General features: G+C 43.8%; 1 protein-coding gene across 1 annotated transcript; it reads right to left on the bottom strand.

Annotated features, from left to right (window-relative positions):
* Positions 1-216: 216 nt before the first annotated feature.
* CFAP52 (cilia and flagella associated protein 52) lies at positions 217-21,791 on the bottom strand. The gene is made up of 14 exons (XM_030016299.1): positions 21,701-21,791; positions 19,218-19,417; positions 18,328-18,464; positions 17,556-17,684; positions 16,423-16,522; positions 15,836-15,952; positions 8,914-9,014; positions 7,775-7,945; positions 5,765-5,913; positions 4,948-5,093; positions 2,638-2,789; positions 1,910-2,012; positions 1,627-1,738; positions 217-810 (listed from the first exon to the last, which is right to left on the bottom strand). The coding sequence occupies exons 1-14, from the start codon at positions 21,756-21,758 to the stop codon at positions 635-637; spliced, it is 1,851 nt and encodes a 616-aa protein (XP_029872159.1). The 5' UTR covers positions 21,759-21,791; the 3' UTR covers positions 217-634.
* Positions 21,792-23,301: the final 1,510 nt, after the last annotated feature.

Here is a 23,301-nt window from a genome sequence, read left to right as displayed (position 1 = left end):
AAATTACTGCACTCTCACTCTTGAAAACCAGGCCCCTGAAGAGAGTTTTAAATTGGACACCGCAAATGAAGAAGCCCCGACATCCTTGTATTCCTTTGAGAACATTGATTTAAAAGCTTGACTCAAAAGAGCTTCCCAGTTAAACGCCTGAGTTGAAGCTGAGGGCTTTTTCCTTAATCAGGACCAGACAAATTAAAATGAACACAGAAGACTGAATTTACACAACAAGTTATTCATTAAAGGAAGGGACAGAAGGGGGTAGGGAAGAGAAAGAGAGACCACGTGGAAGCAAGAGAGAGCCCACAAAAATAGACTATGCTAGGAGACTATCAGGAAAGGTGGCAGTAACAACATGCAAGTGTTATAACAACAGCCAAGATGATTTTAAGAAGTGATGAATCCTTTCACACTAATCTAAAAGGAACAGCAGATTCCTAGCCCCCCTGAAAAAGTCAGACCTATTTATTCAGTGCTAGAAAGGATATCTGAAGGATCTGGTAAATGCATACCAGAGAGTATAAAAATAGTATCTCCTCTAATAGTACAAATGCTTTGAAACAACCTCAGCTGTAAGAGGAAAGGATCACTAGGATTGGCCGAGGAAGTAGCAGCCTAGCAGCTCCTGGGCCAGCTGTTAGTGCAAGTCAGGGTATTTCCAGAGCAGGATGGCACCATCCGCACTCACACTCACAATGTACTTGTTCCCAGGGCAGACCTTGAGACGGGTGATGTTGCCACTGTGGCCCACTCCAACATGAGTCACTGCACCCTCATTATAGTCCCACAGTTTCACCAGATGGTCATCACCACCTGCATTGGGCACAAAGGAAGAACAAATGATTACACAGAGTTCTGCTGCTTTTTGTTCCCAGATCACAGGCAGGGGAATACTTAGGCATTCATCTGATTTAGAAGGGGTGGAATACATTGTCTTGGGCATTATGGCAAAAACTACTTCTTTGCAGCTGAGAGTCAGTGTCCAGTAGAGTGCTCAGGACCTGCACCAGCGGATCACAGTGAGCTATGGCCAGCAATTGGTACCAATAATATCGACCATCTTCAAAAGGCTCTTAACCAACATTCGTTTAACCAGGTTAATCTAAAATAACTGGTGCTGACACCAAATCTGTGGGTTTTAACTATAGCCGAGATACACAATACCATGGCTCCTCTGTGCTAGTGCTAGACTCCCATAAGAGATGTCATGATGGTGGGGAACATGTGAGCCTGAGGCTGGATGGAGCCTGGAGTCATTTCCACTTGCAAACCAACAGAGACTGCCAGCCTTCTGGAGTAGGGCACTTGAACAAATCATTCAAGTGCACTGTGAGCACCACTGAACTAAATGAGGAGCAGGGCAAGGTGAAACCGTGTATTCTTCCCTGGGAGACATTTGAACCTTGTCTTCACCTTTAAATTACATCTTGCAAGACTGAACCACAGTATCTTCCACGTCTGAACTATATCTTTTTCTAAGTATTTTTCTTCAGTGATTAATTTTGTTTTCCCCTTTAGATGACTCCTTCTTTCAGTTTTTTCATACTTTTCTGAGATCCTTGGTTCACTGCCTTCCTTTTCCTGCTCTTAATATGACTTCCTCTTTTCTAGTTTCATCCACCCACTCACCTGTGACAAAGTATGCCCCATCTGATGTGATGTCCATCCCGTTGATGGAACCCGATACAGACCCTTCCAATTCTCTGATTGCAGAGCCATCAAACACTTCCCAGTATCCAATCTAGAGAGCAGACCAGAGAGGAGAGCTCAGTTGTGCTGAGAATAGCACACAGATTTCAGCACCGCCCTGTAACACAACCTTCTGTGGAGGTTCAGGAGCTTTACCACATAACAAGCCCCAGACTTTGTGTTTTGGAATTACTGCAAAAAGAATTGCTGCAGCTTTGCTTACCCTTCTGTCTGTTCCACTGGTGATTATCTGGTACTCTTCAGGATGGTAACACACACATTTGAACAACGTGTTGGCTAGAATCATTTGTTTTCTTACAAAACGCCTGCAAAACACCCCCAAAACAGGATAGAGCAATAGGGTCAAAACTCAGACTTTGACTGCCTGAACTATATCTGCCTGTGCTATACATCAGTTCTCTCTTTCTACTTGGATATTTTCAGGTGTTGGTCTGAGTTCAGGGTTTCATGAAGCCTGTTAGTCATCAGTTCTGTTCCCCATCACAGCTGCCTTGTAAGACTTTTGATCTGCTGTCATATGAAATGAAATTTTTTAATCCAGAATGCTTTCTAGGTGCTATTCACTATGCAAAAATTTCCTTAACCTTACCTGCAGATCTGCAGATCTGCAATAGCTTGACAAGAGTCATAAAGTGCTGGAAAACGGAACTAGTGGGGAACTTAGGAAATCACCTGTTCCACCCCCTCAGCCAAGCAGGATCCAATACAAGAAAACAACTTGAGGCGAATGTTTGTCTAAACTTTTCTGAAAAGTTTCTATCATTGGAGGCTCTGCATTCCCTGACCTGATTGTTCTTTCTAGTAATTTTTATTTCCTAATGCTCTTTTTCCCCTCCTCCTTACTACATGGTGTCACAAATAGGACACAGTAACCCAACAGAGACATTACCAGCACTTTAAGTGTCTTGCAATACTTATCTGTCTCCTTACACAATGTCCCAGATGATGCACGTTCCATCAAGGCTGGCTGTGACACACTCTCGGTCATCCTTCTTAATCTTAATGCAGGACACAGCAGATGTGTGCTCCTTCAGAACTTCCCCCAGTTTGTGAGTCCTCTCACCAATCTCCCAGACCCTCACCTGAAAATCAGCAACAAACATCTGCTCTTGTACCACCCAGTCCTGACTGAGCTCAGGAGGATGTCTAAGGCTTTCCTGAACTCTTCTTTTTTCTTATAACACATACAGCAACTCAAATCTCAACAGACCGTCTCTATTTTCCTGTGGGTTATTCATGCAGCTGACTCATAAAACTGAACTGAGTTCTTGAAAGTGTAATACGCTTGGTTCAGGAATTCCTGACCATTAACCCCAAACCTTATTTTTGCCAGGTTCCCACTCTCCCATGCTTCAGTTTACTCATCTCTTGATCAGGAAAAAAGCATCTAGTCCATGATATATTTCCAGTGGTGCTTTAAAGATCGAAGAGCGAGACTGCTGAAATGGAATATAAAAAAGCTACCTGCTATTTGTGCTATGTATAATGCCAGTAAGTAAATACAAAACAGGTCTTTAAATCTTTGATGTGAAATATGTGCCTGAAAGCACCTCTTTTCCCAGTGGTGGTAACAGCAAAAATCTTTCTGCTTTGAGGACTTGATCCTTCACACCTTGCATTTACTGTCCCACTAGTGCCAAATGTCATGATATATAATCGCTTTTACATTCCACTAAGGTCAAATCCTAGTGAAAATTTAGAAATTTAGACACTGACATCAAAAGCAGAGAGAGCTGACCTTCCACGTTTTCAAGTCTGATGCTGAGTTATCTATGGGATCTGGATGTCCAATTCCCAGTTGCTAAATGATCAGAGCACTCAGACCCCTTAAGCAACCCTGAAAGTCACAGCTTTCAGATGATCGATTTTGACAGAACCATTAGCATTTCAGAACACCTTTTTTGTGTTCCAAATGAATACTGCAAGTGCTTCCCTGCAGTTCTCATTTCTACTTAACCAACCTTTAGCTTTAATTCTGTCTCAGCTGTTTTTTTCAGTTCAGAGATGAACCAGAGCCTGTGCCATTCTGTGTGTGATACAGAATCTAGGTTCTCTGTCTTTTGCATACTCTAGCGCTAATCATCCAAGGTACTTAACTGTTCTTTTATTAGTGAAGGGTTGAAGTGGCTCATCATCTCTAATGTCTTTATGCAGTGAGACAAGGCAGTGCTGCCATTACTGCTCTACAGCAGAGCTGAGGTGCAGAATGATTCAGAAAGATGGTTCAATGATTAGGACATTAGCCTGAGATTTGGAAGACCTAAGTTCAATTCCTCACTCTTCAAGACTTCCCTTACAATCTCCAGCAGGGCACACTGAACACTTGAGATCACGGTACACAAACAAAGCACAGAGCAGTTAAATCACAGTCAGGAATCCACGCACAATTAAATGACTGGTTCTGAGTGCTTGCCAGGCTGCAGAGAGGAAGTCCAAAGCAAGGCAAGAAACTGAACATGAGACTTCCAAGACTAATTACTTATTTTTAATATAAATAAAAGCCCTGTGTTTAAATTATTTAAACATTAGGAGAGGAGTGTCACTTTTACAGATTGAAAAGGGCCACAACTATATGAAGTGCATGGAGTAGCCAAAGTACATGGTGTTTGTTTTCTATGGCCAGAAAAAAATTGTTGAACTGCACAGGTATGATGACTACAACATATTTTCTGATTTTTGTTGTTATTTGTATGGAATGTTTCCATAATTGTATTAGAAATTGAGTTATTATTAGAGTCTTTTATTAACACCATCACCTCAAACAGATAGTACCACCCCAGAAAATTAGGAAGTTACCCCATAGACACTATAGCCATATAAAGTGAACTTTGTGCTATTAAATGAATTCATACAGGTCCATTTGGACAGGACTAGGACTTCCAAAGCAATGACAGAAAGAAAATCTCTGCTAGAGCACAATTAGACGGAGGCTTGCAAACAATGACTAATGCAGATAAGCCAAATATAGGGGAGAGACAAATAAACAAAAAGGATTAAGAGCATATTCTGCATTAGAAGGATTTCCAAGAGTACCATGCCAGAAGAAATCGGGGCATTGTTTTACATTATGCCCTCTGAGAGCAGGAGATTTGCATTTATCAAAGGCTAATATTTTCAAGTTCAGTCCTTTGCTCAAGTGAAAGCTAAGAATAGCTCACTTTCTGACTAAGCAGTTACAGACAATTTGCAGGCCCTGTGATAAGAGCCCAGAGCTGCTCCAGGTTTTTAAGCAAAAATTACCTGCCCTTCACCTCCTCCACTAATGATTCGTTTACAGTCACTTGTAGCAGCAATTGCCGTCACTCCCAAGCTATGGGCATGGTTAATGACATACATTAGCCGTCCAGTCTCTGGCATGAAGGCACGGATTTTCCCGTCATTCCAAGCTGATGGATAAAAAGAAACAGATTACCCAGGCGCACAGACTTTCCTCATATTATTGTCTCTCTTTCCTTTCCAGATGAACCCCCTTTTTTTATTAAGTTTCTTTATAAGGCCCACCCTGTTAGATCACCAGTATACATGTGAAAACCACTGTACTGTAGATGAACCTGCAGAGTTATAGCCCCAAATAAACCATTGAAATTTAATTCCTTTTTGGTTCTGGCTATGGGCAAACTGGTTTGGTAACAATGGGGGGACTGCATAGCTGCTCTAGTACTGCAGTAGCTCCTGTGTAAGCAATTTGCACATGGCGATGGGTAGCAAGGTTTATGTAAAAGGTGGTCTACATACATCACAGGTTAATCTGCTGCATACAACAAGGTTAATATTTTAGAATTAGGTCTTTTGAATAAGACCAAACTGAGTTCTGAATTGCTGGAATTCACATCCAAAGTGAGGTCTCAAAACCTTGCCTTCCACAGCACCAGGATGCTGGGGACTGCGAGCAAAGTTCATCGGAGCAGCTGCAAGCAAAGAGGCCTTTGGGTCAAGCAATGAACTGAATTTAAACCCATTCCCAATTTAAACCTCTCTTCTTTCTAACATACTGATATTTATTAGTTTGGCAACACTTAGAGACTGGACTCAACCATGGGTCTGGACCAATCATTACCTGAGATGATGCTTTTGCCATCCCTCATAAAATCTATGGCATGGCAGGTCACGTTGGGGATGACAATTCGTAGGAGCTCCCTGTTTTTTGGGGTGTGCCACACCCGAATATCATTTTTGGAGCAGGTAGCAAACAAGTCAGAAGTTCCCCTGGAGAATTCAGAGAGGAGAGATAATGAGGAGGGACATACAGAAAACGCTTCTTTCTTTGTCAGATCTTAAATCATTTTTCAAAACTTAGCTGTTTCTAATGTGCAACTGCAATCTTCCCAGTAGAGATCACCATGGTTAAGACAAAAGCCTTTTTTGTAGGATCACCTTTCTTACATAAAATTCCCCTGGTTTGGTTTCTATTCAAAGATTCATTTTAAGAAACAGTTAAAGTGAAAGTAAAAGAATTCTTTCTACTTCAGGTGAAGTTGTGACATTTATTTCCCATATTCAGTCTCTAAAGAACTTCACGTGTTGTATATAATAGACACAAAAGTGAGTGTAGAGGTGCTGACTGTCCAGATTTAACATCAGGGACTAACAGCAGCCTCATATTGTAAAGATGTCATTTTTTATCTTGCTTACTGGATGATTCCTATTCAACATCGTTGAAGGCAATAGAAACGATGGCAAAAGCCTGTTCGTAATATACTTGTTATACATGTTTGAATAAAAAAAGACCTGCAGCATTTCAAAAGCTATAGGACTCAATGCTTTGAAATAAGCTCTAAACCATACATCCTAGGGATATGACAGAAAGTGAAATCTAGAAAGGTACCACAAGCTTTTGTTCAACTTCACCATCAACGCCTCGAAAGATGAACCAGGACAGAGAAAACTGGCACAACAAAAGTGTGGCCCCTTTCAAGCCCAGCTTGCGTGGCTGCTTTAGAAAGCAGGATAACAGCAATTCAAGTATTCTGAAATAAGCCAGAACAGGGATATTATGCCTGTATTTCCCAGTCAGTGATATGCTCTGTTCAAGAGCAGTTGACAGATAAAAAGTTTAAACATATATGCAAGGATGTAGTCATGTAGTCCTTACAATCATCACTAAATCCAGCTCATCCAGCTACCTCTGTGACACAGATGTGCCAGTCACCTATATTAGCATCAGATTACCCTAAAGCTCCAAATGATTTACTCATTAAATTAGAAGGGTGCGGATTTTTCAGGCTGGTGACAAGCAGGGAGGAGGGCATCTTGCATTGAGCACTTTGCTGTACCTTGGTAAGATTTGATCCTTTGTGCCATGTCAAGAAGCAACGCAATAATAACATGACAAAAATAAAAACTTTCATTGGGATCAAAATCCCATTCTCTATTTGGAAAGAAAACAACCAATCCATTGTGGTTTTTTTTTAAATAAAGTGTCATGATCCTACTATACAGGAAGAGGGAACGTTTGCTGTCTGTTCACAAGACAAAAGCAGACAGAAAACAGACCAGTATACTCAGTATCTCTCATCACAAGCCTAGAATTTAATAGAACATACCATACTGTCAAACATGAAATCATAATTGAGGCTGAGAGACCCAAAAAGCCTCTTTGAACAGCTCTGTTAGTCAGGTTTCAGCTGATGTTACAGGCAGCACACCTCTACAAGCTCTAGCTGCAACAGGTTACACAAAAGCAGACTTTCAGGATTCACGCTGCTGGCAGACTAAGTGGCCTGAGTCTCATAGCACCAACCTTAGGAGAAAAGGGGGAGGTTGCCATCACTGCTGTGACCCAAACATAAAGAATTCTAGTCTTTTTATTTAGAATTCTTTCTGTAGATCGATTATTTTTCCAATTCTCAAACTGAACTGCTGCCTTCTGCTTTCAAGCAGCCGCTCACCATCACCCTTGCATTTCACTGGTAGGTGACAGCATTTCCTGTATAAATCATCCTGTAAGGATGTTAACAGGCTTTGGGTTCCTGTTGGTTAAAAGGTGTTTACATAGGTATCCTGACCTTACTGGCAGCTTACTCAAACTTCTTCACCAGCCAAAAGCATCCCAGCCGGTTATACTCACAAAGGAAAGATGATGTCATGGACGGCTTCCTTATGACAGGCAGTGATCAGCTCCTCTTTAAATGCAGTGTAGTTAATTCGATAAATCTGGCACTCATTTGTCCCTACAAAGATCTGGTGACCCTGACCTCTACATGTCAGGGAAGTGACAGCACCTTGAACTTGAATTTTCCTGTTAAGAGAAGGCAGAGGTTTGGCCTGACATTGACCTCGAGGTACTTATTTTCCAACTTCCTTTTTCCCCTGACTTTATAGAATCTTGACTTTCCCTGCTTCTCCCAAAAACTCCATGCCAGGCTGTGATATCAATATGCAAGAACGTGGTCAGGACTAACATTTCATTCCCAGTCCCATGTTAATACTTCATATGATCTTGCCTGTCCCACCTGCTACTCTGCCAGGGCTTGCAAAGGCAGTGCTTTGGAGACTTTGTTTTCTGGACCAGGGCCTAAGGTAACAGCGTCTTTGTTGATATTCTTGCTCAAGTGCACTTAGATATCCCATATTCAATAATATTTCCAGACAGTTTAGATCTTCTGGGAATAGTTTCAATTGTACAAAGCTAAGCTTGCAGAACTGTATGCTTAAGTTGGCTATTCAAACAATGCAAAATGAGTATGTGCAAGCCCAATTTTCAAATCACATTTGGGGAAATGACGCCTGCAGCTTTCTATTTTGTATGCAGGAAAAAGCCTTGCATGTACTCCAGCCACTTCCAGACATGTGCCTGTAAAATTAGCGGAGCCCTCCTTTGCAATCCCATGTCCTCCAACAACCCTTTTTTAGATGGCAAATACAGCTCTTTCTCAGCTGGTGTAAATAAGCATAATTTTACTGACTTCAACAGACCTGTCTCACTTTGTATCAATTTAGAATCTGACTCCTAATGCCTAAAAGGAAACAATGGTCACTTAAAATGAACAATGAGTAGGGCAATTCACTTCTGTGCAAACACATGCAGTAATTTTCAGTCTGATTCAACTTCATTACGCTGGAACCATACTGTCTATTTTGTCTGCAGGATTGAAAAACAGATTTATTTGGATTACGCCTTTACGTAGAAATGATTGGTTCTTATACTGTGACCCTTTGGGGGAACTGTCACCTCCACCCTCCTGATTCTCCCATCTATAAACTCACTTCATTACTTTGTAGTTTGAGCCTTTACAGAGAGCTACAATCCCTCCTCCGGTGCCGACTATTAAATCTCCTGTCTTCAGCAAAAGCAAAGCTGTGACTCCCTAGGAGAAAACAGGATTAAAACACAATTGGATGGAAGCAGAGTCTATTGCTGCAGCCATGCTGAATAGCACAACAGAGTCTCTTATCATGCTCCTGATGGCGGTGCTTATGTCACTCAAATATGGCTTTATCAGTATTCTTTGACTGACCTAAGCTAAAGAGTGACTCTCTAGAGGGAGAAGGGAGAAAAGAGTTATTAATTACAGGTGTATATGAACTACTCCAGTATGAGTCTTTAAAGAGCAAGTAAATAGCACCATCATGAATCCTTCAGAGCAGCTGGGACCATGCATGAGCCTACATATCCTTACCTCATTCCAGCAAGCAATACGCACATTTTGTATTAGTGCCTCCACTTTTCCTTCCACTGGTTCTTCATCTATCAGACATGAAAACAACAGAGGATAAAACTCAGCCTAAGCGTCCTTTCCTACAGCTGCTTTTAGGACAGATCCTCTGTGTCCCAGGCCTCTCTCCCTGTCTGAAAGATGCAATCCCATCTCCCACCTACTAGAAATAAAAGACATTTGTCACAGAAGAGCTTCGAAAATTAGTCAGCCCATCATCAACATGGGTTTCTGCTATTTACTAAGATGAGTAGATCAACAGGAGGTCAACCATTAGAAAAAGAAGAAATGCTTTTCAGTGGATAAAGCACCAGACTACAGTAAAAAAAAAACCCGAACAAAACCAGCAAACAAACAAAACCAGTCCTTAGCCAAGCCACAAAATTTCAAGTATAAGAAAAGTTGGTCTCTGCTTCAGTTCTGCTACCTGTGAAGTAATATTACTCTTCTGTATACGAGACAACAGATTAATTCTTGAATATCTGAGAGACCCCCAAAATAGGCTGCAAGAGGGGTGAAACTACTTCTGTGGGGTTAAATCCTGATATTCTTACTTAGAAAAATATCCCTACTAGCTTGGGGAACATACGCATGGTTGAAATGGAAAGGAAAAAAAAAAAGGGAAATAAAGGAGCTTTATGCCATCAAAACTTGGATTGAGAACTAAGCTCTGTCACGAAGCAAGCATGTACAAGAGGCACAGGCCAGCTGGTAGCAGCTCCAGGCTCCCCGTGACTTGTAAGGAGTCTGTTGAGCTTGACATTTGAAGTTGCAGTATAGACTCCAGCAACATTTGCCACTACCTAGGTTAATAAGCAGTATTGCCAACTGTTGTGATAGTATGTTCACAGTATTATGATTTTTTTTCTCTAAGCCTGAGCTCATAGAGCCGTTATGTGAAAACAACAATTTCTGTTTGGTAAAGTTTTTTCTTGGAAAAAGAAAACTCCTCTAGCATTTAGTGTTGTGAAAGCATGAAGAAGTGAATTCTCAAAGAATAATAACCAAGAGGCAAATCAGAGTAATTCTGCATTTATTCTTTAGGAAGATATCACTGTCATGTGCTTGGTTTGTGATTTTTGAACAAATACAGGTGTCAGCACTTTATGATAAAGTCTGACATCTAAGCAGCACCACCCAGCATTCCTGTTCTTTTCAAGCATTAATGTGGCCTAACCCCAGGAAATTTTCAGGACTAAACACTTTCAGAGTGTTTAAAAGAATGAAAGCCAGAAAGGGCTGATTTTCTGTGTGGAAAGGACTGAAGGTCTAAGGAAGATGAGAGAAGAAGTGAAGAAAAAAGAGAAAATAAAAATGGACATTTGAGCTCTTTAGACCCGGAAAGGATGTTGCAAAAGCGACAGACAAGGTCTGGTGAATTTGGAAAAATTACTTCTGTTCAGTTATCCAATGAAATAGAAGCAACTGATTGTTTTTAAAGTCTTGCTTATACTTTTTGAAGAAAAAAAAAATCACCATATATGTAACTGGGCATTCCAAGCAGCCTTGTACCCACCTATGCATCACTTTAAGGACTATTTAACTTCAGGATCAAATAAATGTAGATTGCAAAAAAAAAAAATTGAAAAAAAATTTCCTGATTTGTAATTTAATTGCACTGGATTTCTTCATTAGTCTGTCTCCACCAGTAGCATATCCACAATCTCCTGTAATATCAGGACCGATCACCGTGAAAAACACAACCTCCAGAGAGGATTTTATGCCATACTATCACAACACTACCAGGCAGGAAGCCAGGTTTCATGCAAATATTCTTAGCAAAAGCATGAGAACAAAGGCTTTCATTTTAATTAGAAATATGATCCATAAGCAGAACTCTTTCTGAACAATGTTTTAAAAAATTTCCTATGAGGTGTTGGCAGCATTTTGCGAGTCCTCTGTTATCACAGGCCCATCAACTGTCTTTTGATCTACTGTTTTGCAGTTTTTCCTGTAAAAGACTTCCACCTCAATTGCCCTTTGGGTTTAGCATTATGGCAGGTGGCGGTATTAGAAATCAAACCTATGACTACGTAGTTTATCTGATTACAGCTCCCTGCTACTTGCTAATAAATAAGAGTTTTTGCAGCACTGCCAAGACTGCTTTGATTTTTTCAAGGTATTCTCTTCAGTTCTTCAATTTGAGAGGGAAGCAGGTATTATTAAGAGAGAAAAAAACCCAACCTTAAAGTGGCTAGGATTCATTGCTAGGCTCTCAAAATCATCAGAGTTTGATTTCAACCTTGACTTGGTAATTGTCTTCTTTCTTGTCCAGTCTGTTCCCTGAATCACCACGAGTAAACAGATAGCTTTATAAATTGCACTTGTTATTCATGGAATCCAGCAGTTCACGTTAATGATGCGATGAATACTCTATTTTATATACTGCCAGACCTCTCGTAGATGAAATGCAGAGTCTAATGTAGGAGGTTAAAAATATCACCATTCATTATTTACTTCTTACAAAAAGAAACCACTGCTTTGAAGTATGATTATAAATAAAAATGCCAGCAAAAATCCCACCTGCCCATTCCCTTCCCTGCAGGGATACTTGCTCTTTGTCCCGTTCTCATCTCTTGCAAAGTTCTTGAGTGCCCTATGAACCCTTCCAGTGCACCTCCTTTAAATATATATATATATTTTTTTTTTTTTGCAATGCAAATCACTCCAACTATTTCTGAAAATGCATTTGCAAAAGTACATCCCACTTTGCATCTGAACGGGTGCCTTATAGCTCCTCAAGCTTGCAACGAGAATAAAAATTAATTTTGCTGTTTATTCCAGTATTTATAGACATTACAGAAATGCACTTAAACTTAATTCCATGTAGATGGAAAACAAGTTGCTTCATCATACCAGTGAGCTATTCTGCCACTCCTCTTCAAAACAGAAACAGAGAAATCTTCAGATCATGTCTACATAATAAACACATTCTTATATGTCTAAAGGCAAAATTCCTTTAAGGTTGACCAAACTTATTTTCAATAAACATCTTCTCCTCACCCAAGAAGTGTCTAAACTCTTTCTTTAAAGATATGCTCATCGTGGGGTGGCTGTGGATTCCAGGTTGAGAGTTTCATGGTATGCCACTGTCTTGTAATTCCCCAGTGTGACTGGTAAACAAGGTTTTCAGACATACAGGATAATGTTCGTTCACAAATATGCATCTCTTCAGTAGAATTGCAACGCAGTGATGAAAACAGTGCCGTGGGGAGGGAGGCTGGGACAGTTCCACCACTGGTGGCTGTATGGCCAACCTCCCTGCCAGGGAGCAGGGAAATACCTGGTTAGGAAAGGCAGGGCATGTCCCAAAAGCCATGCTTTGCAGTAGTCATGCCTACCTTGAAACAGCATGGCTCACTTCTGAAACAAGCTATGGCTAGAGAGGTGAGAATTTTTGTTACAAGTACTAATACATGGTAAATCTTCAAGAAAGAGACAAAAGATGTCCTGTGAAATACACACAGGTCTGCTGGGGTGGGGTGGGGGCGGTGGGAGCAGGAAATAAAAATTAACACTTCTCCTCGGGTTGCCAACATGACGTACTAAAATGTGTAGAAACAAGGATGCAAATACTTTTGTTTTGATAAATGCTGTGGTTTTGACTTGAAAAAACATGTGCAAAATACCTCTTCAGGCATTGAAGACTATCATACAATTGGAAATTTCTGTCATAAAACATTAGATCCTATGTGTGTTCAGCAAGGACTTGTTGACAGTCTAGTGACAAGGTATTATTTGTATGCAGAGATGTGGGTGGGTGGAAAGGGAATCACAGTACGGAGCTAGGAAGGGAGAAATGGAAAGTATGAAAGTGGATCTGACAGTAGCTGGAGATAAAAATGTACGAGTACCTTCTCACTGACTGCAACAATACAGGTTGGCCCTGATGAATTTGCCATTTTGGGCATTTGGAAACTGATTGGTAAGAATGAGGGAAGAGAGCAGGGAGGAAGTAAGCAAGAGGAGAAGGGGTAATAGGGTTGAGCACGTGTGTGATTGAAAAGCCTGTCTCTGAAACAGAAATGTCCATTTTAAGCAACAGGGTAAAGGAGGAGACTGGAAGGACTACTTGTTACTTCCACCCAATGTGAATGTCTCCTTTTCTTTCCCTTCTCCCAACATGACCAGTGGTATATCTTAAGTAGCTGCCATTACATAACACTAATAAAACAAAGTTTAAGTCAGATTAATGCCTACCAGCTCAGGTCTTATCCACAAGGCTGGCAGGCAGCTGTGACAAGATCCACTTCTGGGTCTTCTCCCTAACATCTTGTCAGTCTCTTGCATAGCCACAGGTCCTGTTTTTCTTCAGCTTTTCATTATCAGAAGCAATGTCAGCTGAAAGTCGTGATACTCCAAAGGTCTCTGCCACAAACTGCAGTTCCTATGGATTTGCCTTATAATAAAACCCCTCACAGTATGGATTGGACTGTGGTCTGGCTTTGAGCCTCTGCTTTTCTCTAAGAGGCCCTAGGCCCTCTTTCAACCCCCAAATTGCACGGCATCCTGCTAATGACCCTATTTGATTGCTTCTTTAGCAATGGTCTCAGAAGTATATTTTTTGTGAAGTTCTGTTTCAAATGCATTTGGCACCTTTCCCTCACTCCTGAAGGCAAGGAGTTCAGGACCTTGTGTGGCTTCAACCAGGTACTCTAAGCAAGGTACACGTACTGCTAGATGTAGAAGGACTCAAAAGCATGCAAGAATTTAAAAGGGGAGGTGATATTCAATCATCAAGACCTTGGCATAAGAAACACCAGAGATCAGCCAGGGCATGGGTCCTGTGTGGATGCAAAACCCTGCAGGATGACTGCTAGAAGACTGACTTAACAGCGTACAGTACAGGTATACCCACAAGAGATCTAATGCACATTCAGCAAACTTACGATTTCTATCAGGGAAACAAAATACATACAGTCTTGTCACTTAATACATGCACAGAATTAAGTTACTTACATTCCTACAATGCAAGTGGGAAAAACAAGTAATAACTTCTCCAACCTTCTGGAATAGATAGACATTGAAATATATTTCAAAGAACCCAGTGGCTCCAAGTTATCCCAGAGATGTGGGCATGCATTTGTAACAGAAGAAACTACAGTTTGAATGGGCACATATGTGGTTTGTATGTACATTTGTTGGTACAAGCAAAGTTCAGGAGGTTTGGAGAAACAAGGCCACAGTAGCTTTTTCTTTGGGGTTTACTGCTGAATTTTTCTTACAGTTCTTGTTAGTCTCGTGTTTACTCTCAAACAAGATTTGCTTCTTTCTAGGACAGCTTCCCCATGGCATCCCTAAGTACTTTTGGTACTTACATCTGCATTGCATCCCTTGCTGCTCACTTATTTTCATGATTGCTAACAGAATCACAAAATACATTCAACCTTATGCAAGAAAGTTTTTCAGGGAACTGTTTGAATTCCTTAGGTATTATGCCCTCCGCTGGGTATAACCCGAGAAGCTACAAGAAGTCTTTTATAGCAACAAATAAAGAGAAGTCAAGAGCATGTGTACTAGCTGATGCTGATTGTTTATCATTACAGCTCCCTGCATGCAGAATTCTTGTACAATGAAAGGCCAAAAGCTCCTTATTCAGGAGATACTCCTGTCTCAGGATCCTCATACTAAGACCCATGAGTCACAATTATAGACAAAACAAGCTAAGTTAAAAGAAATTTGGTGTTATGAAGTCAAGCACTCAGAAATTAAAAAGTAATAGAATCAATGTGCCCTGTGCAACCTTGTTTTGTCCTAATTCTGCATATGCATTATAATACTCTTTAACTATATTATCTATACTACCTTTTTTCAGTAAGACCTCTGCCTCATCAGTGGCAGAGTCAGAATTTCAAAAAGACAACCTCCTGAAGGGAAGGGGGAGAAATGGTACATGGAACAAGCACAAAAATCTAGGGGGTTGAGGGTTTCTTAAGAGCAATTGTAGTGTTTTGAAGTTTTTCCAAAATACTCTTCCTGTGGCAAACAGTGGTCTTGGAAAATTTCAGACCAGACAATTTAACAATTCTGTAAGATCTGAACATAGAACCTTATAGCAGTAAGTGCGGGAAAGCCTCTCAAATAAGCACTTCTACCAGTCTTCCTAGGAATGTCCTCTGTCTCACTGCAGCTAGTATCTCCCTAAAAACTCCCAACTCAGGAACTACTCCATTTTTATGCTTATTTTTCACTTTTAATGACTTTTTCCAGATTTAGTATAAGAGAGAGTCTGTGGGATGACACATGAGATTCAGGTAAAACCCAAATTCTGAGCCACATGAAGCTGAAGAAAGCCAAGCTAACAGTCTCAGACTTCAGGATCAAGACTGAGATGCTCGCAAAGAACTAATAGCACAGAAAAAGGGTTAGTCTGTGAATCAACTTTATAATGATTCTCCTGGAGGTTGCCCTACTTTCAGTTACTGAGAAAGAGGAGGGTAAGGAAAAATTCAAGTCACAGAGCTGCTACTCACTGAGCTAAACTTCTCCTTCTGGGGCCCATAGTCAGTCATCAGCTTGTTGTTTGTATTCACTTGCAGGACATCACCACTTGATGTGCCAACGTAAAAATAATTATCATCATCTGCCATCTATAGGAAAGCACAAAAAAAAAGAGATCACGGTCCAGATAGCGAGACACTTGTCCCATGCCCAGCACAGGGCTGCATAAATAGCTTTATTTCAGTGTATTGCCAAGATTTAATCTGAGGGGATACAGCCAATGTTTTCATCCTGTCACACTGCAAAGATCCATAACACTGCTGAACGCAAGACATTTTCTAACCAAATCTAGATAATATTTTGAAGCAAAAGTGGGATTCTCTGGGTGCTAGAGCCTGTGACTAAAATACATGCTGCTTCTCTTCAGAAGCATTCAAAACACTCTTTCCCAGGGTAAAGAAACTGTGGGAGACCATCTGCCATGAGCCAACACTTAGTAACTTCACTGCCATCATGCAGTTGTAATTGGCATTTCTAGCATTACTACAAAAGTTCATCATTTTTCTCTAGTCTGTAGAGAGTTTCTTAGTTTAGCCAAATAATTTTGGCTGAAACTTACCTTACCACACGTGATCACTCTTCTCAGTTGCCCTGTCTGGCATTCAGTTGGGCAGATTTTCCTATTTGCTAGATCCAGTTCCCATACTCGAATGGTCCCACTATAAGAACAAATATAGTGGGATTAAATCTATGTATGCAGAAACATCCAAGTTTTTTCACTACTAGAAGAATTAAAAAGCGTTTACAAGGCTACATTGTTCTGAAATTTTAATAAGGAGGAAAAGAACAGTATCAGAGAGGCCAGAAGTAAGTGTCTGTCTGTTCCGCTGTCTCTTACAGTAACTTTTTCCAGGTAAATCAAAAATCTTAAAGGTTCAGCAAAACCATACAAGGATTATGGAGGAGTACATAACAACCTTGACACTTAATTTCCCAAAGAGACATGCAGTGTGGCAATCTTAGTTCTTAGAATGGGAAATGAACAGTATGGGACACTTTCAGCTATTTTCTAGCACAATTTAATTGACAACATAGGAGCCAATATAAAATCTTTCCACACAGTTGCCCTTACATTTAACAAAGTGTTAAAATTGCAAAGACCAGCACTCATAAGTCCAACTGCAGCCAAGAGCATCCAAAGCTTTCCCTGATTTAAAGGGAGGTGCAGGTCCTCAACAAGTTTAAATGTCAGGCTACGCATATGGTGGCTGTCTCAAATCCATGCAAAATGTGACTTTTTGTACCAGCTTTTGTTACAAGCCAGTGACCAATTGTACATCACATCTGGTGAGGATAGGAGGTGATCCAACACCCTGCAAGATATCATTGTTTCTACATTAATTAACCATTGTTCAAAGCCACTCATTGACTGCTTTTCTCATGTAAACACTGACAACTAAATATTTTAAACACTGCATGGGGAATACCAAGTACAAAATCCTGCTATCAGGAACAGAAGTGATGCATGCGGGTCCCTGTGTGCTGCTTTGAAAACATACTTTTATATGTAGAACAAGCAGCAATGCCTTAAAGGGACAAGCTAATGGATATTAGTGGGTCCATTCAGAGCAAAAGAAAAAACAGAAGCACACAGTTGCTTAAGTTTCCTTGTATTTAAGTAAAGACTCTTTGTAAAAGGAAATAGGTCCATGGGTTCTTTCCCTCATTTCTTTCATCTAAATAAAACCTTACTTTCCAGCGGTAACAAATATCTCGTCTCTGCAGCTGGAGCCCACCACGATGGTCGCACTCCCTGCGCAGCATGCCGAGGCAGGGCTCCCGCAGACAGCCTCTCTCTTACCAACTTGCCACACAACCACGCTGCAGGAGAAGGAGGGGCTTTAAATAGCTTCACTTTTTGAGATTAATTAAAAACAAATTATTTAAAAACAAAAACAAGACAAAACCTATTTTCCTGTAGTCTGTTCCCACCTGGATACACAATAAAAGTCACTTTGTAAAGATTTTACCCAAGAAAAGCTTTATCACAAATGTGTGGAATTGCAGTTTACGTCCCCTGCTCCTAAAGCAAGAGTATGTGTATTTGTCGGATTCCTTCTCCTGAGCAAGACTCTAATCATATCTTAGGCCACTCGTAAAATCTGATTTAAAATAACTTTTTATTCCACTCTTAGTTGTCTCTCTGTTAAAGCAAGCCCTCAGTGAAATTTATACTTCTTCAGGGCAGTGCATTAAGCCAGCTAACTGTGCAGGCTCTGTAAGGTTTCTGGGCGATGACACCAGCTTAAGAATTAGCTGCTCCCTTCATCTTTCCCCATACCCTGCACTCTGCCCACAGTACCCACCTGGCTTCCCATCGGACAGAGCTGGATCACTGAGGAGAGACACCAACAGGGGAAAGAGTCAGACTGCCAGAAGAGGGAAGAGCGAGTACTCCCTAAGAGCAGTCTTCGATGCCCTACAACTTGTAGGAAATGGTGTGACAAGAAGCGGAAATTGTTACCTGCCGTCGTCCTGGCCTCCCAGCGACATGAGATAAAGGCTGTTTGGAGAAAACGCTAGTCCTTCAATTCTACCCTTATGAAGTGACAGCCGAGCAAGTAACTCCTTCCTCTGGAAATCCCACAGAATGATGTCTGCCTGAGGTGCCAAGGAGAAGGGGTCAAAGTCAGAGCATTAGATATAACACACAGGATTAGGTATGAAAACTTTCTCTGGCAGGAAAGGTATTAGAAGCAGCCTAGCCCAAGGTTAGCTTCTATGCAGCCCAGGGCTCCACTGACACAAAAACACTTCAGATCAGGTGCTGTAAGAAGCATTATTCCAGCTTACCGGCTGAGTAGCTTTACTTGATTTCAGAACCAAAATTTACCCTGAGACACTGGGTATTTGACATAGATTTTAAAATACTGAAAACACTAATACTTGATTCCTTCCAGGGGTCTCAGGGTCTTTTCAAATAGGCAAAAATTAAACCATAAAGAACTTTAGAGATCTAAAAAGGCAGGTAGGTACCTGTCAAGGGCTTTTGAAAGCCCTAAGCAGCTCTGAAAATCAGGTACCACTTTAAATACAACACCATTTATTAATTAATGTTTAATGAGATTTAGGCTGCCATATGCACACAACACTTTGGATAAAAGGGAATGGAATTAAGAGACCTCTCAATCTGGTTATCCTGATCCTAGGGGGAAGGCTTAAGACTTTACAAAAACATGAAGGCATATCCAGCAGTGGACTAGCCACAATTTCCTATTCTCTGCAACACCCTCCCACTGTAGGCATTTGTTTTCCAACAAAAGAAAAAATAAACAAAAGGTGTTCCCTCTGCTGGCAAGCCAACTCCAATTTCTTTGGTCAATATTATACAGTTAGAAATAGAGCATTATCCACCTTGAAGCCCATGAAAGTGACTTGTCCAGAAGCAACGTACATCCCATTCCTGGACACGACGATGCAGGAGACATTATTGGTGTGACCATGCAAGAAAGTCTGTTTCTTACTGTCCAGCTCTTGAATAACCACAGTACATCCCAGAGGATAGAGAATGTGCTCCTTATCAGGGTGGCAGATCAAGCCACAGGGTATATGCCCTGCAAGAGAAAGGAGTGAAAGATCTGCTGGCTGCTAACGGTTCTGGCGGCTGCAGGTAAATTCTCTTACTCTGCCTGAAGCACGCAGTCCCAAGAGCAGGCTGACCTCTCCCCAACACCTCTGCACCGGTGGCCTTGCTTATTGCCCTTCCTAAGGGGAAATCGCTTGTTCCCCAAAGTTTATCTCACAAGGAGGGCAAAACCAAGAGCTTTCCAGTTCCCTCCAAAGCCATTCAGCAGAACCCAGAAAGATCATGGAGCAGGTCCTCCTGGAAACTATGCTAAGGCACATGGGAAATAAGGAGGTGATTGGTGACAGCCAACATCGCTTCACTAAGGGCGAATCATGCCTGACAAATTTGGTGGCCTTCTACAATGGGGTTACAGCATTGGTGGATAAGGGAAGAGCAGCTGACGTCATCTACCTGGACTTGTGCAAAGCATTTGATGCCGTCCCCCATGACATTCTTGTCTCTAAATTGGAGAGACATGGATTTGACAGATGGACCCCTCAGTAGATAAGGAATTGGCTGGATGGTCGCACTCAAAGAGCTGCAGTCAACAGCTCGATGTCCAAGTGGAGAGCAGTGATGAGTGGCGTTCCTCAGGGGTCATCGGTCTCGGGACCGGCACTGTATAACATCTTTGTTGGCGACACGGACAGCGGGATTGAGTGCACCCTCAGCAAGTTTGCCGACAACACCAAGCTGTGTGGTGCGGTCGACACGCTGGAGGGAAGGGATGCCATCCAGAGGGACCTTGACAGGCTTGAGAGGTGGGCCTGTGCGAACCTCAGGAAGGTCAACAAGGCCAAGTGCAAGGTCCTGCACATGGGTCGGGGCAATCCCAAGCACAAATACAGGCTGGGCGATGAGTGGATTGAGAGCAGCCCTGAGGAGAAGGACCTAGGGGTGCTGGTTGATGAGAAGCTCCACATGACCCGCTAGTGTGTGCTCACAGCCCAGAAAGCCAACCGTATCCCGGGCTGCAGCAAAAGAAGCGTGACCAGCAGGTCGAGGGAGGGGATTCTCCCCTCCGCTCTTGTGAGACCCCACCTGCAGTACTGCGTTCAGCTCTGGGGCCCCAACATAAGAAGGACATGGACCTGTTGGAGTGAGTCCAGAGGAGGGCCATGAAGATGATCAGAGGGCTGGAGCACCTCTCCTATGAAGACAGGCTGAGAGAGTTGGGGTTGTTCAGCCTGCAGAAGAGAAGGCTCCAGAGAGACCTTAGAGCGGCCTTCCAGTACCTAAAGGGGGCCTACAAGAAAGCTGGAGAGGGACTTTTTACAAGGGCATGTAGTGACAGGACAAGGGGTAACGGCTTTAAACTGAAAGAGGGTAGATTTAGATTAGATGTAAGGAAGAAGTTCTTCACTGTGAGGGTGGTGAGGCACTGGAACAGGTTTCCCAGAGAGGTTGTGGATGCCCCATCCCTGGCAGTGTTCAAGGCCAGGTTGGATGGGGCTTTGAGCAACCTGGTGTAGCGGAAGGTGTCCCTGCCCATGGCAGGGGGGTTGGAACTAGGTGATCTTTAAGGTCCCTTCCAACCCAAACCATTCTGTGATTCTGTAACAACCCCATGTAAAACTCCAGGATCACCTTTACACGTTTTGGACCGTGCTGTACTTCCTACAGCTACGAGGAGATGTAACCGGCCCAGAGGTCTGAGCCCTTCAGCACAGAGGGCTCTCCAGAAGCACCTGCTGATTTATGGAGGCCACGTCACCAGTCCATGTTGCCATGTCCTGCCTCAAAATAGCTGCAAAGCCACAAATTTCCCGAGAAGGCGGTTGGCTGGAGAATCCCCAGTGCCTAGGCCCCATCCCCGGGTCACAGGAGCGTTTATGACAGTACTTCGCGCAACCTGAGCTGGCTTTATTTTGAAATGAAACTCATTCTAGTAAGCTGGGTAATTACAAAAAAAACCAACCCCAACCTACTATTCTGTCAAACTCTTCCTGCTCTTCACTTTGCATCTGTCTCTCGGGATGGCGGGCACGGGGAGGCGGCGAGGGGGGCAGGAGGGACCGCACGCACCCGCTGCTCCCGGCCCACCCCACGGCACCACGGCCCCAGCCGAGACCCACGGCTGCCCCACACCTGCCCCCCATGGCGGCCGCCTCCCCTCAACCTGTCCGCTGGCAACCCGTGCCCCACAGCTGCCCCCACAGTGCCCCCATACCCCACTCCCGCCCCGCCGCCGTGCCCCATACCCCCCCACCCCGCCGCCCCTGTGGTGCCCCAGACCCCCTCAGCTGCCCCCCCCCGCCCCCCGCCCTACCGTTGAAGCCGATGGCCGCCCGCAGCTCCAGCTCGCCCACTCCCGCCCCCGCCGCCATCGCCCCGCGCTGGGGACGCGGCGCCACGGCAACCGCGCCTGCGCGCCGGGGCCTGCCGCGCGCCCCGGCCGGCAGGGGGCGGTGTCGGGCGGCGGCGGCGGCGGTCGCTGCCGCCCTGAGGCGGTTCCGCGGGCCGGGCCTGGGCTGCCCCGTCACCGGGGACGGCGCGGCCGGCGGGGGGGGGGCCGGAGCGGGAAGGCCCCGGACTGAGGAATCCGGCCTTGTCCTGTCCTCAGGGGTGCCTGGCTGTGTGGCACGGGCCGGCAGCCCCGCTCCTTCTAGAGAAGAAGGGGCCGGCGGGCTCGGCTGCCGTGGGGCTGCGGGGCAGAGGCGCTGGGCCGCTGGGCCGCTGCCCGCCTGGGCTGCCGGTGAGGGGGCCGAGGCCGGGCCGGAGCGGCAGCCGTCGCTGGGGCTGCCCTTCACCCCTCTCCCGGCCGGCCCCGTTTGGCCTGGGCCGCCGAGAGCCGTCGGAGAGCAGCGGTTTGGTCTCTGCTGACCCCGCTGCAGTCGACGGCAAGGTGAAAGGTCTCTTTATATGCTGTTACACGTCCCCTCAGCCTCCCGGCCCCTCTGCTTCCCCGGCGCAGTTTCAGGGTTTTTTTTTTATTCTCCAAGAGTTTTGAACTTTATTCAGTAATGGAATAAAGCGTAAGAAGAAAAAGGACTGCAGCGTCCCTTTCAGAAATGGCAAAGGCGCTCATAAGATTACAGGCGGTGAATGCAATAAGTGCACTGACATCCATTGTGATTTACGGCTGTATTCGGCGGGGAGTGTAGGTACACAGCGCGTACAGCCTCAGAGGGACTCGCAGGCTCTGCCACCGCATCAGAGACATCCATGGCCTGCACGATACAACCTCAGCCCCTGCTATTTTAATACATTAGACGGGTCCTGCTTGCCCCTTACAAGGAAATAACTCTGAAGACTGCTGAGAGGAGGTCAGGCCAGGTTGCTAACGAAGGGCTTTGCATTGCCAGGCAGGTCGTGCATCCTGTGCATCTCTGGGTGGAGGGGCGAAACAGCCTCTTGGGAAGGGAGGGGGACTCCCATTGGAAACTTTCAGCTGGACAGAAAGTCCAGTACATGATCACGGAAAGAAAGAAATACTGAGGACAACCTAGCAGAGCTTTTTAATTGAAGGGAAAGGGTAACTGGGTGGTGTTCTTTCATTTGAGCTCTGTGGGCGAAGGCCAGGAACAAGGGTGCGGACGGCTGTGTCTCACCTCCTCACCTTACCTGCATACCCTTTGAAGGCTACAAGCAATTAATTCCTGGGTCTGCCGCATGACCGGTACTGTGTGAGCTTGCTGCCATCGCCTTGCTCCTGCCCGTGTCCTCCTGCCATCGCTGGAAGCAGGCACCAAGGCAGCGGTAGCTCCTGCTCTGAATAGCTCGAGGAGTGGAATATATGAAAGATAAAACGACAAGTGGAAAGTATATTTGGATGTGGGGGACGTTCTCATCCTGCAGCCGGAATGATATCTCTATGGTCTACAACCCTCATGTGCGGGTTGCCTTGTCTGACCGAGCTACACATACACG

The sequence above is a fragment of the Aquila chrysaetos genome, chromosome 5 (assembly GCF_900496995.4).
Source record: "Aquila chrysaetos chrysaetos chromosome 5, bAquChr1.4, whole genome shotgun sequence".
NCBI classification, from domain to species: Eukaryota; Metazoa; Chordata; class Aves; order Accipitriformes; family Accipitridae; genus Aquila; species Aquila chrysaetos.
The sequence above is the reverse complement of the archived record's forward strand: the minus strand, read 5'-3'. Positions and strand labels throughout refer to the sequence as shown.

Excerpts from the sequence above, each read along its gene's own strand:
- CFAP52 (XM_030016299.1), bottom strand. The coding sequence starts at position 21,758 with ATGGCGGCGGGGGCGGGAGTGGGCGAGCTGGAGCTGCGGGCGGCCATC. Across the intron at positions 9,015-15,835 it reads AGAAGGAGAAGTTTAGCTCA|GGAGTCACAGCTTTGCTTTT; the intron begins GTGAGTAGCAGC and ends GTTTTCTCCTAG. Across the intron at positions 811-1,626 it reads TGGGGCATACTTTGTCACAG|GTGGTGATGACCATCTGGTG; the intron begins GTGAGTGGGTGG and ends TGCCCAATGCAG.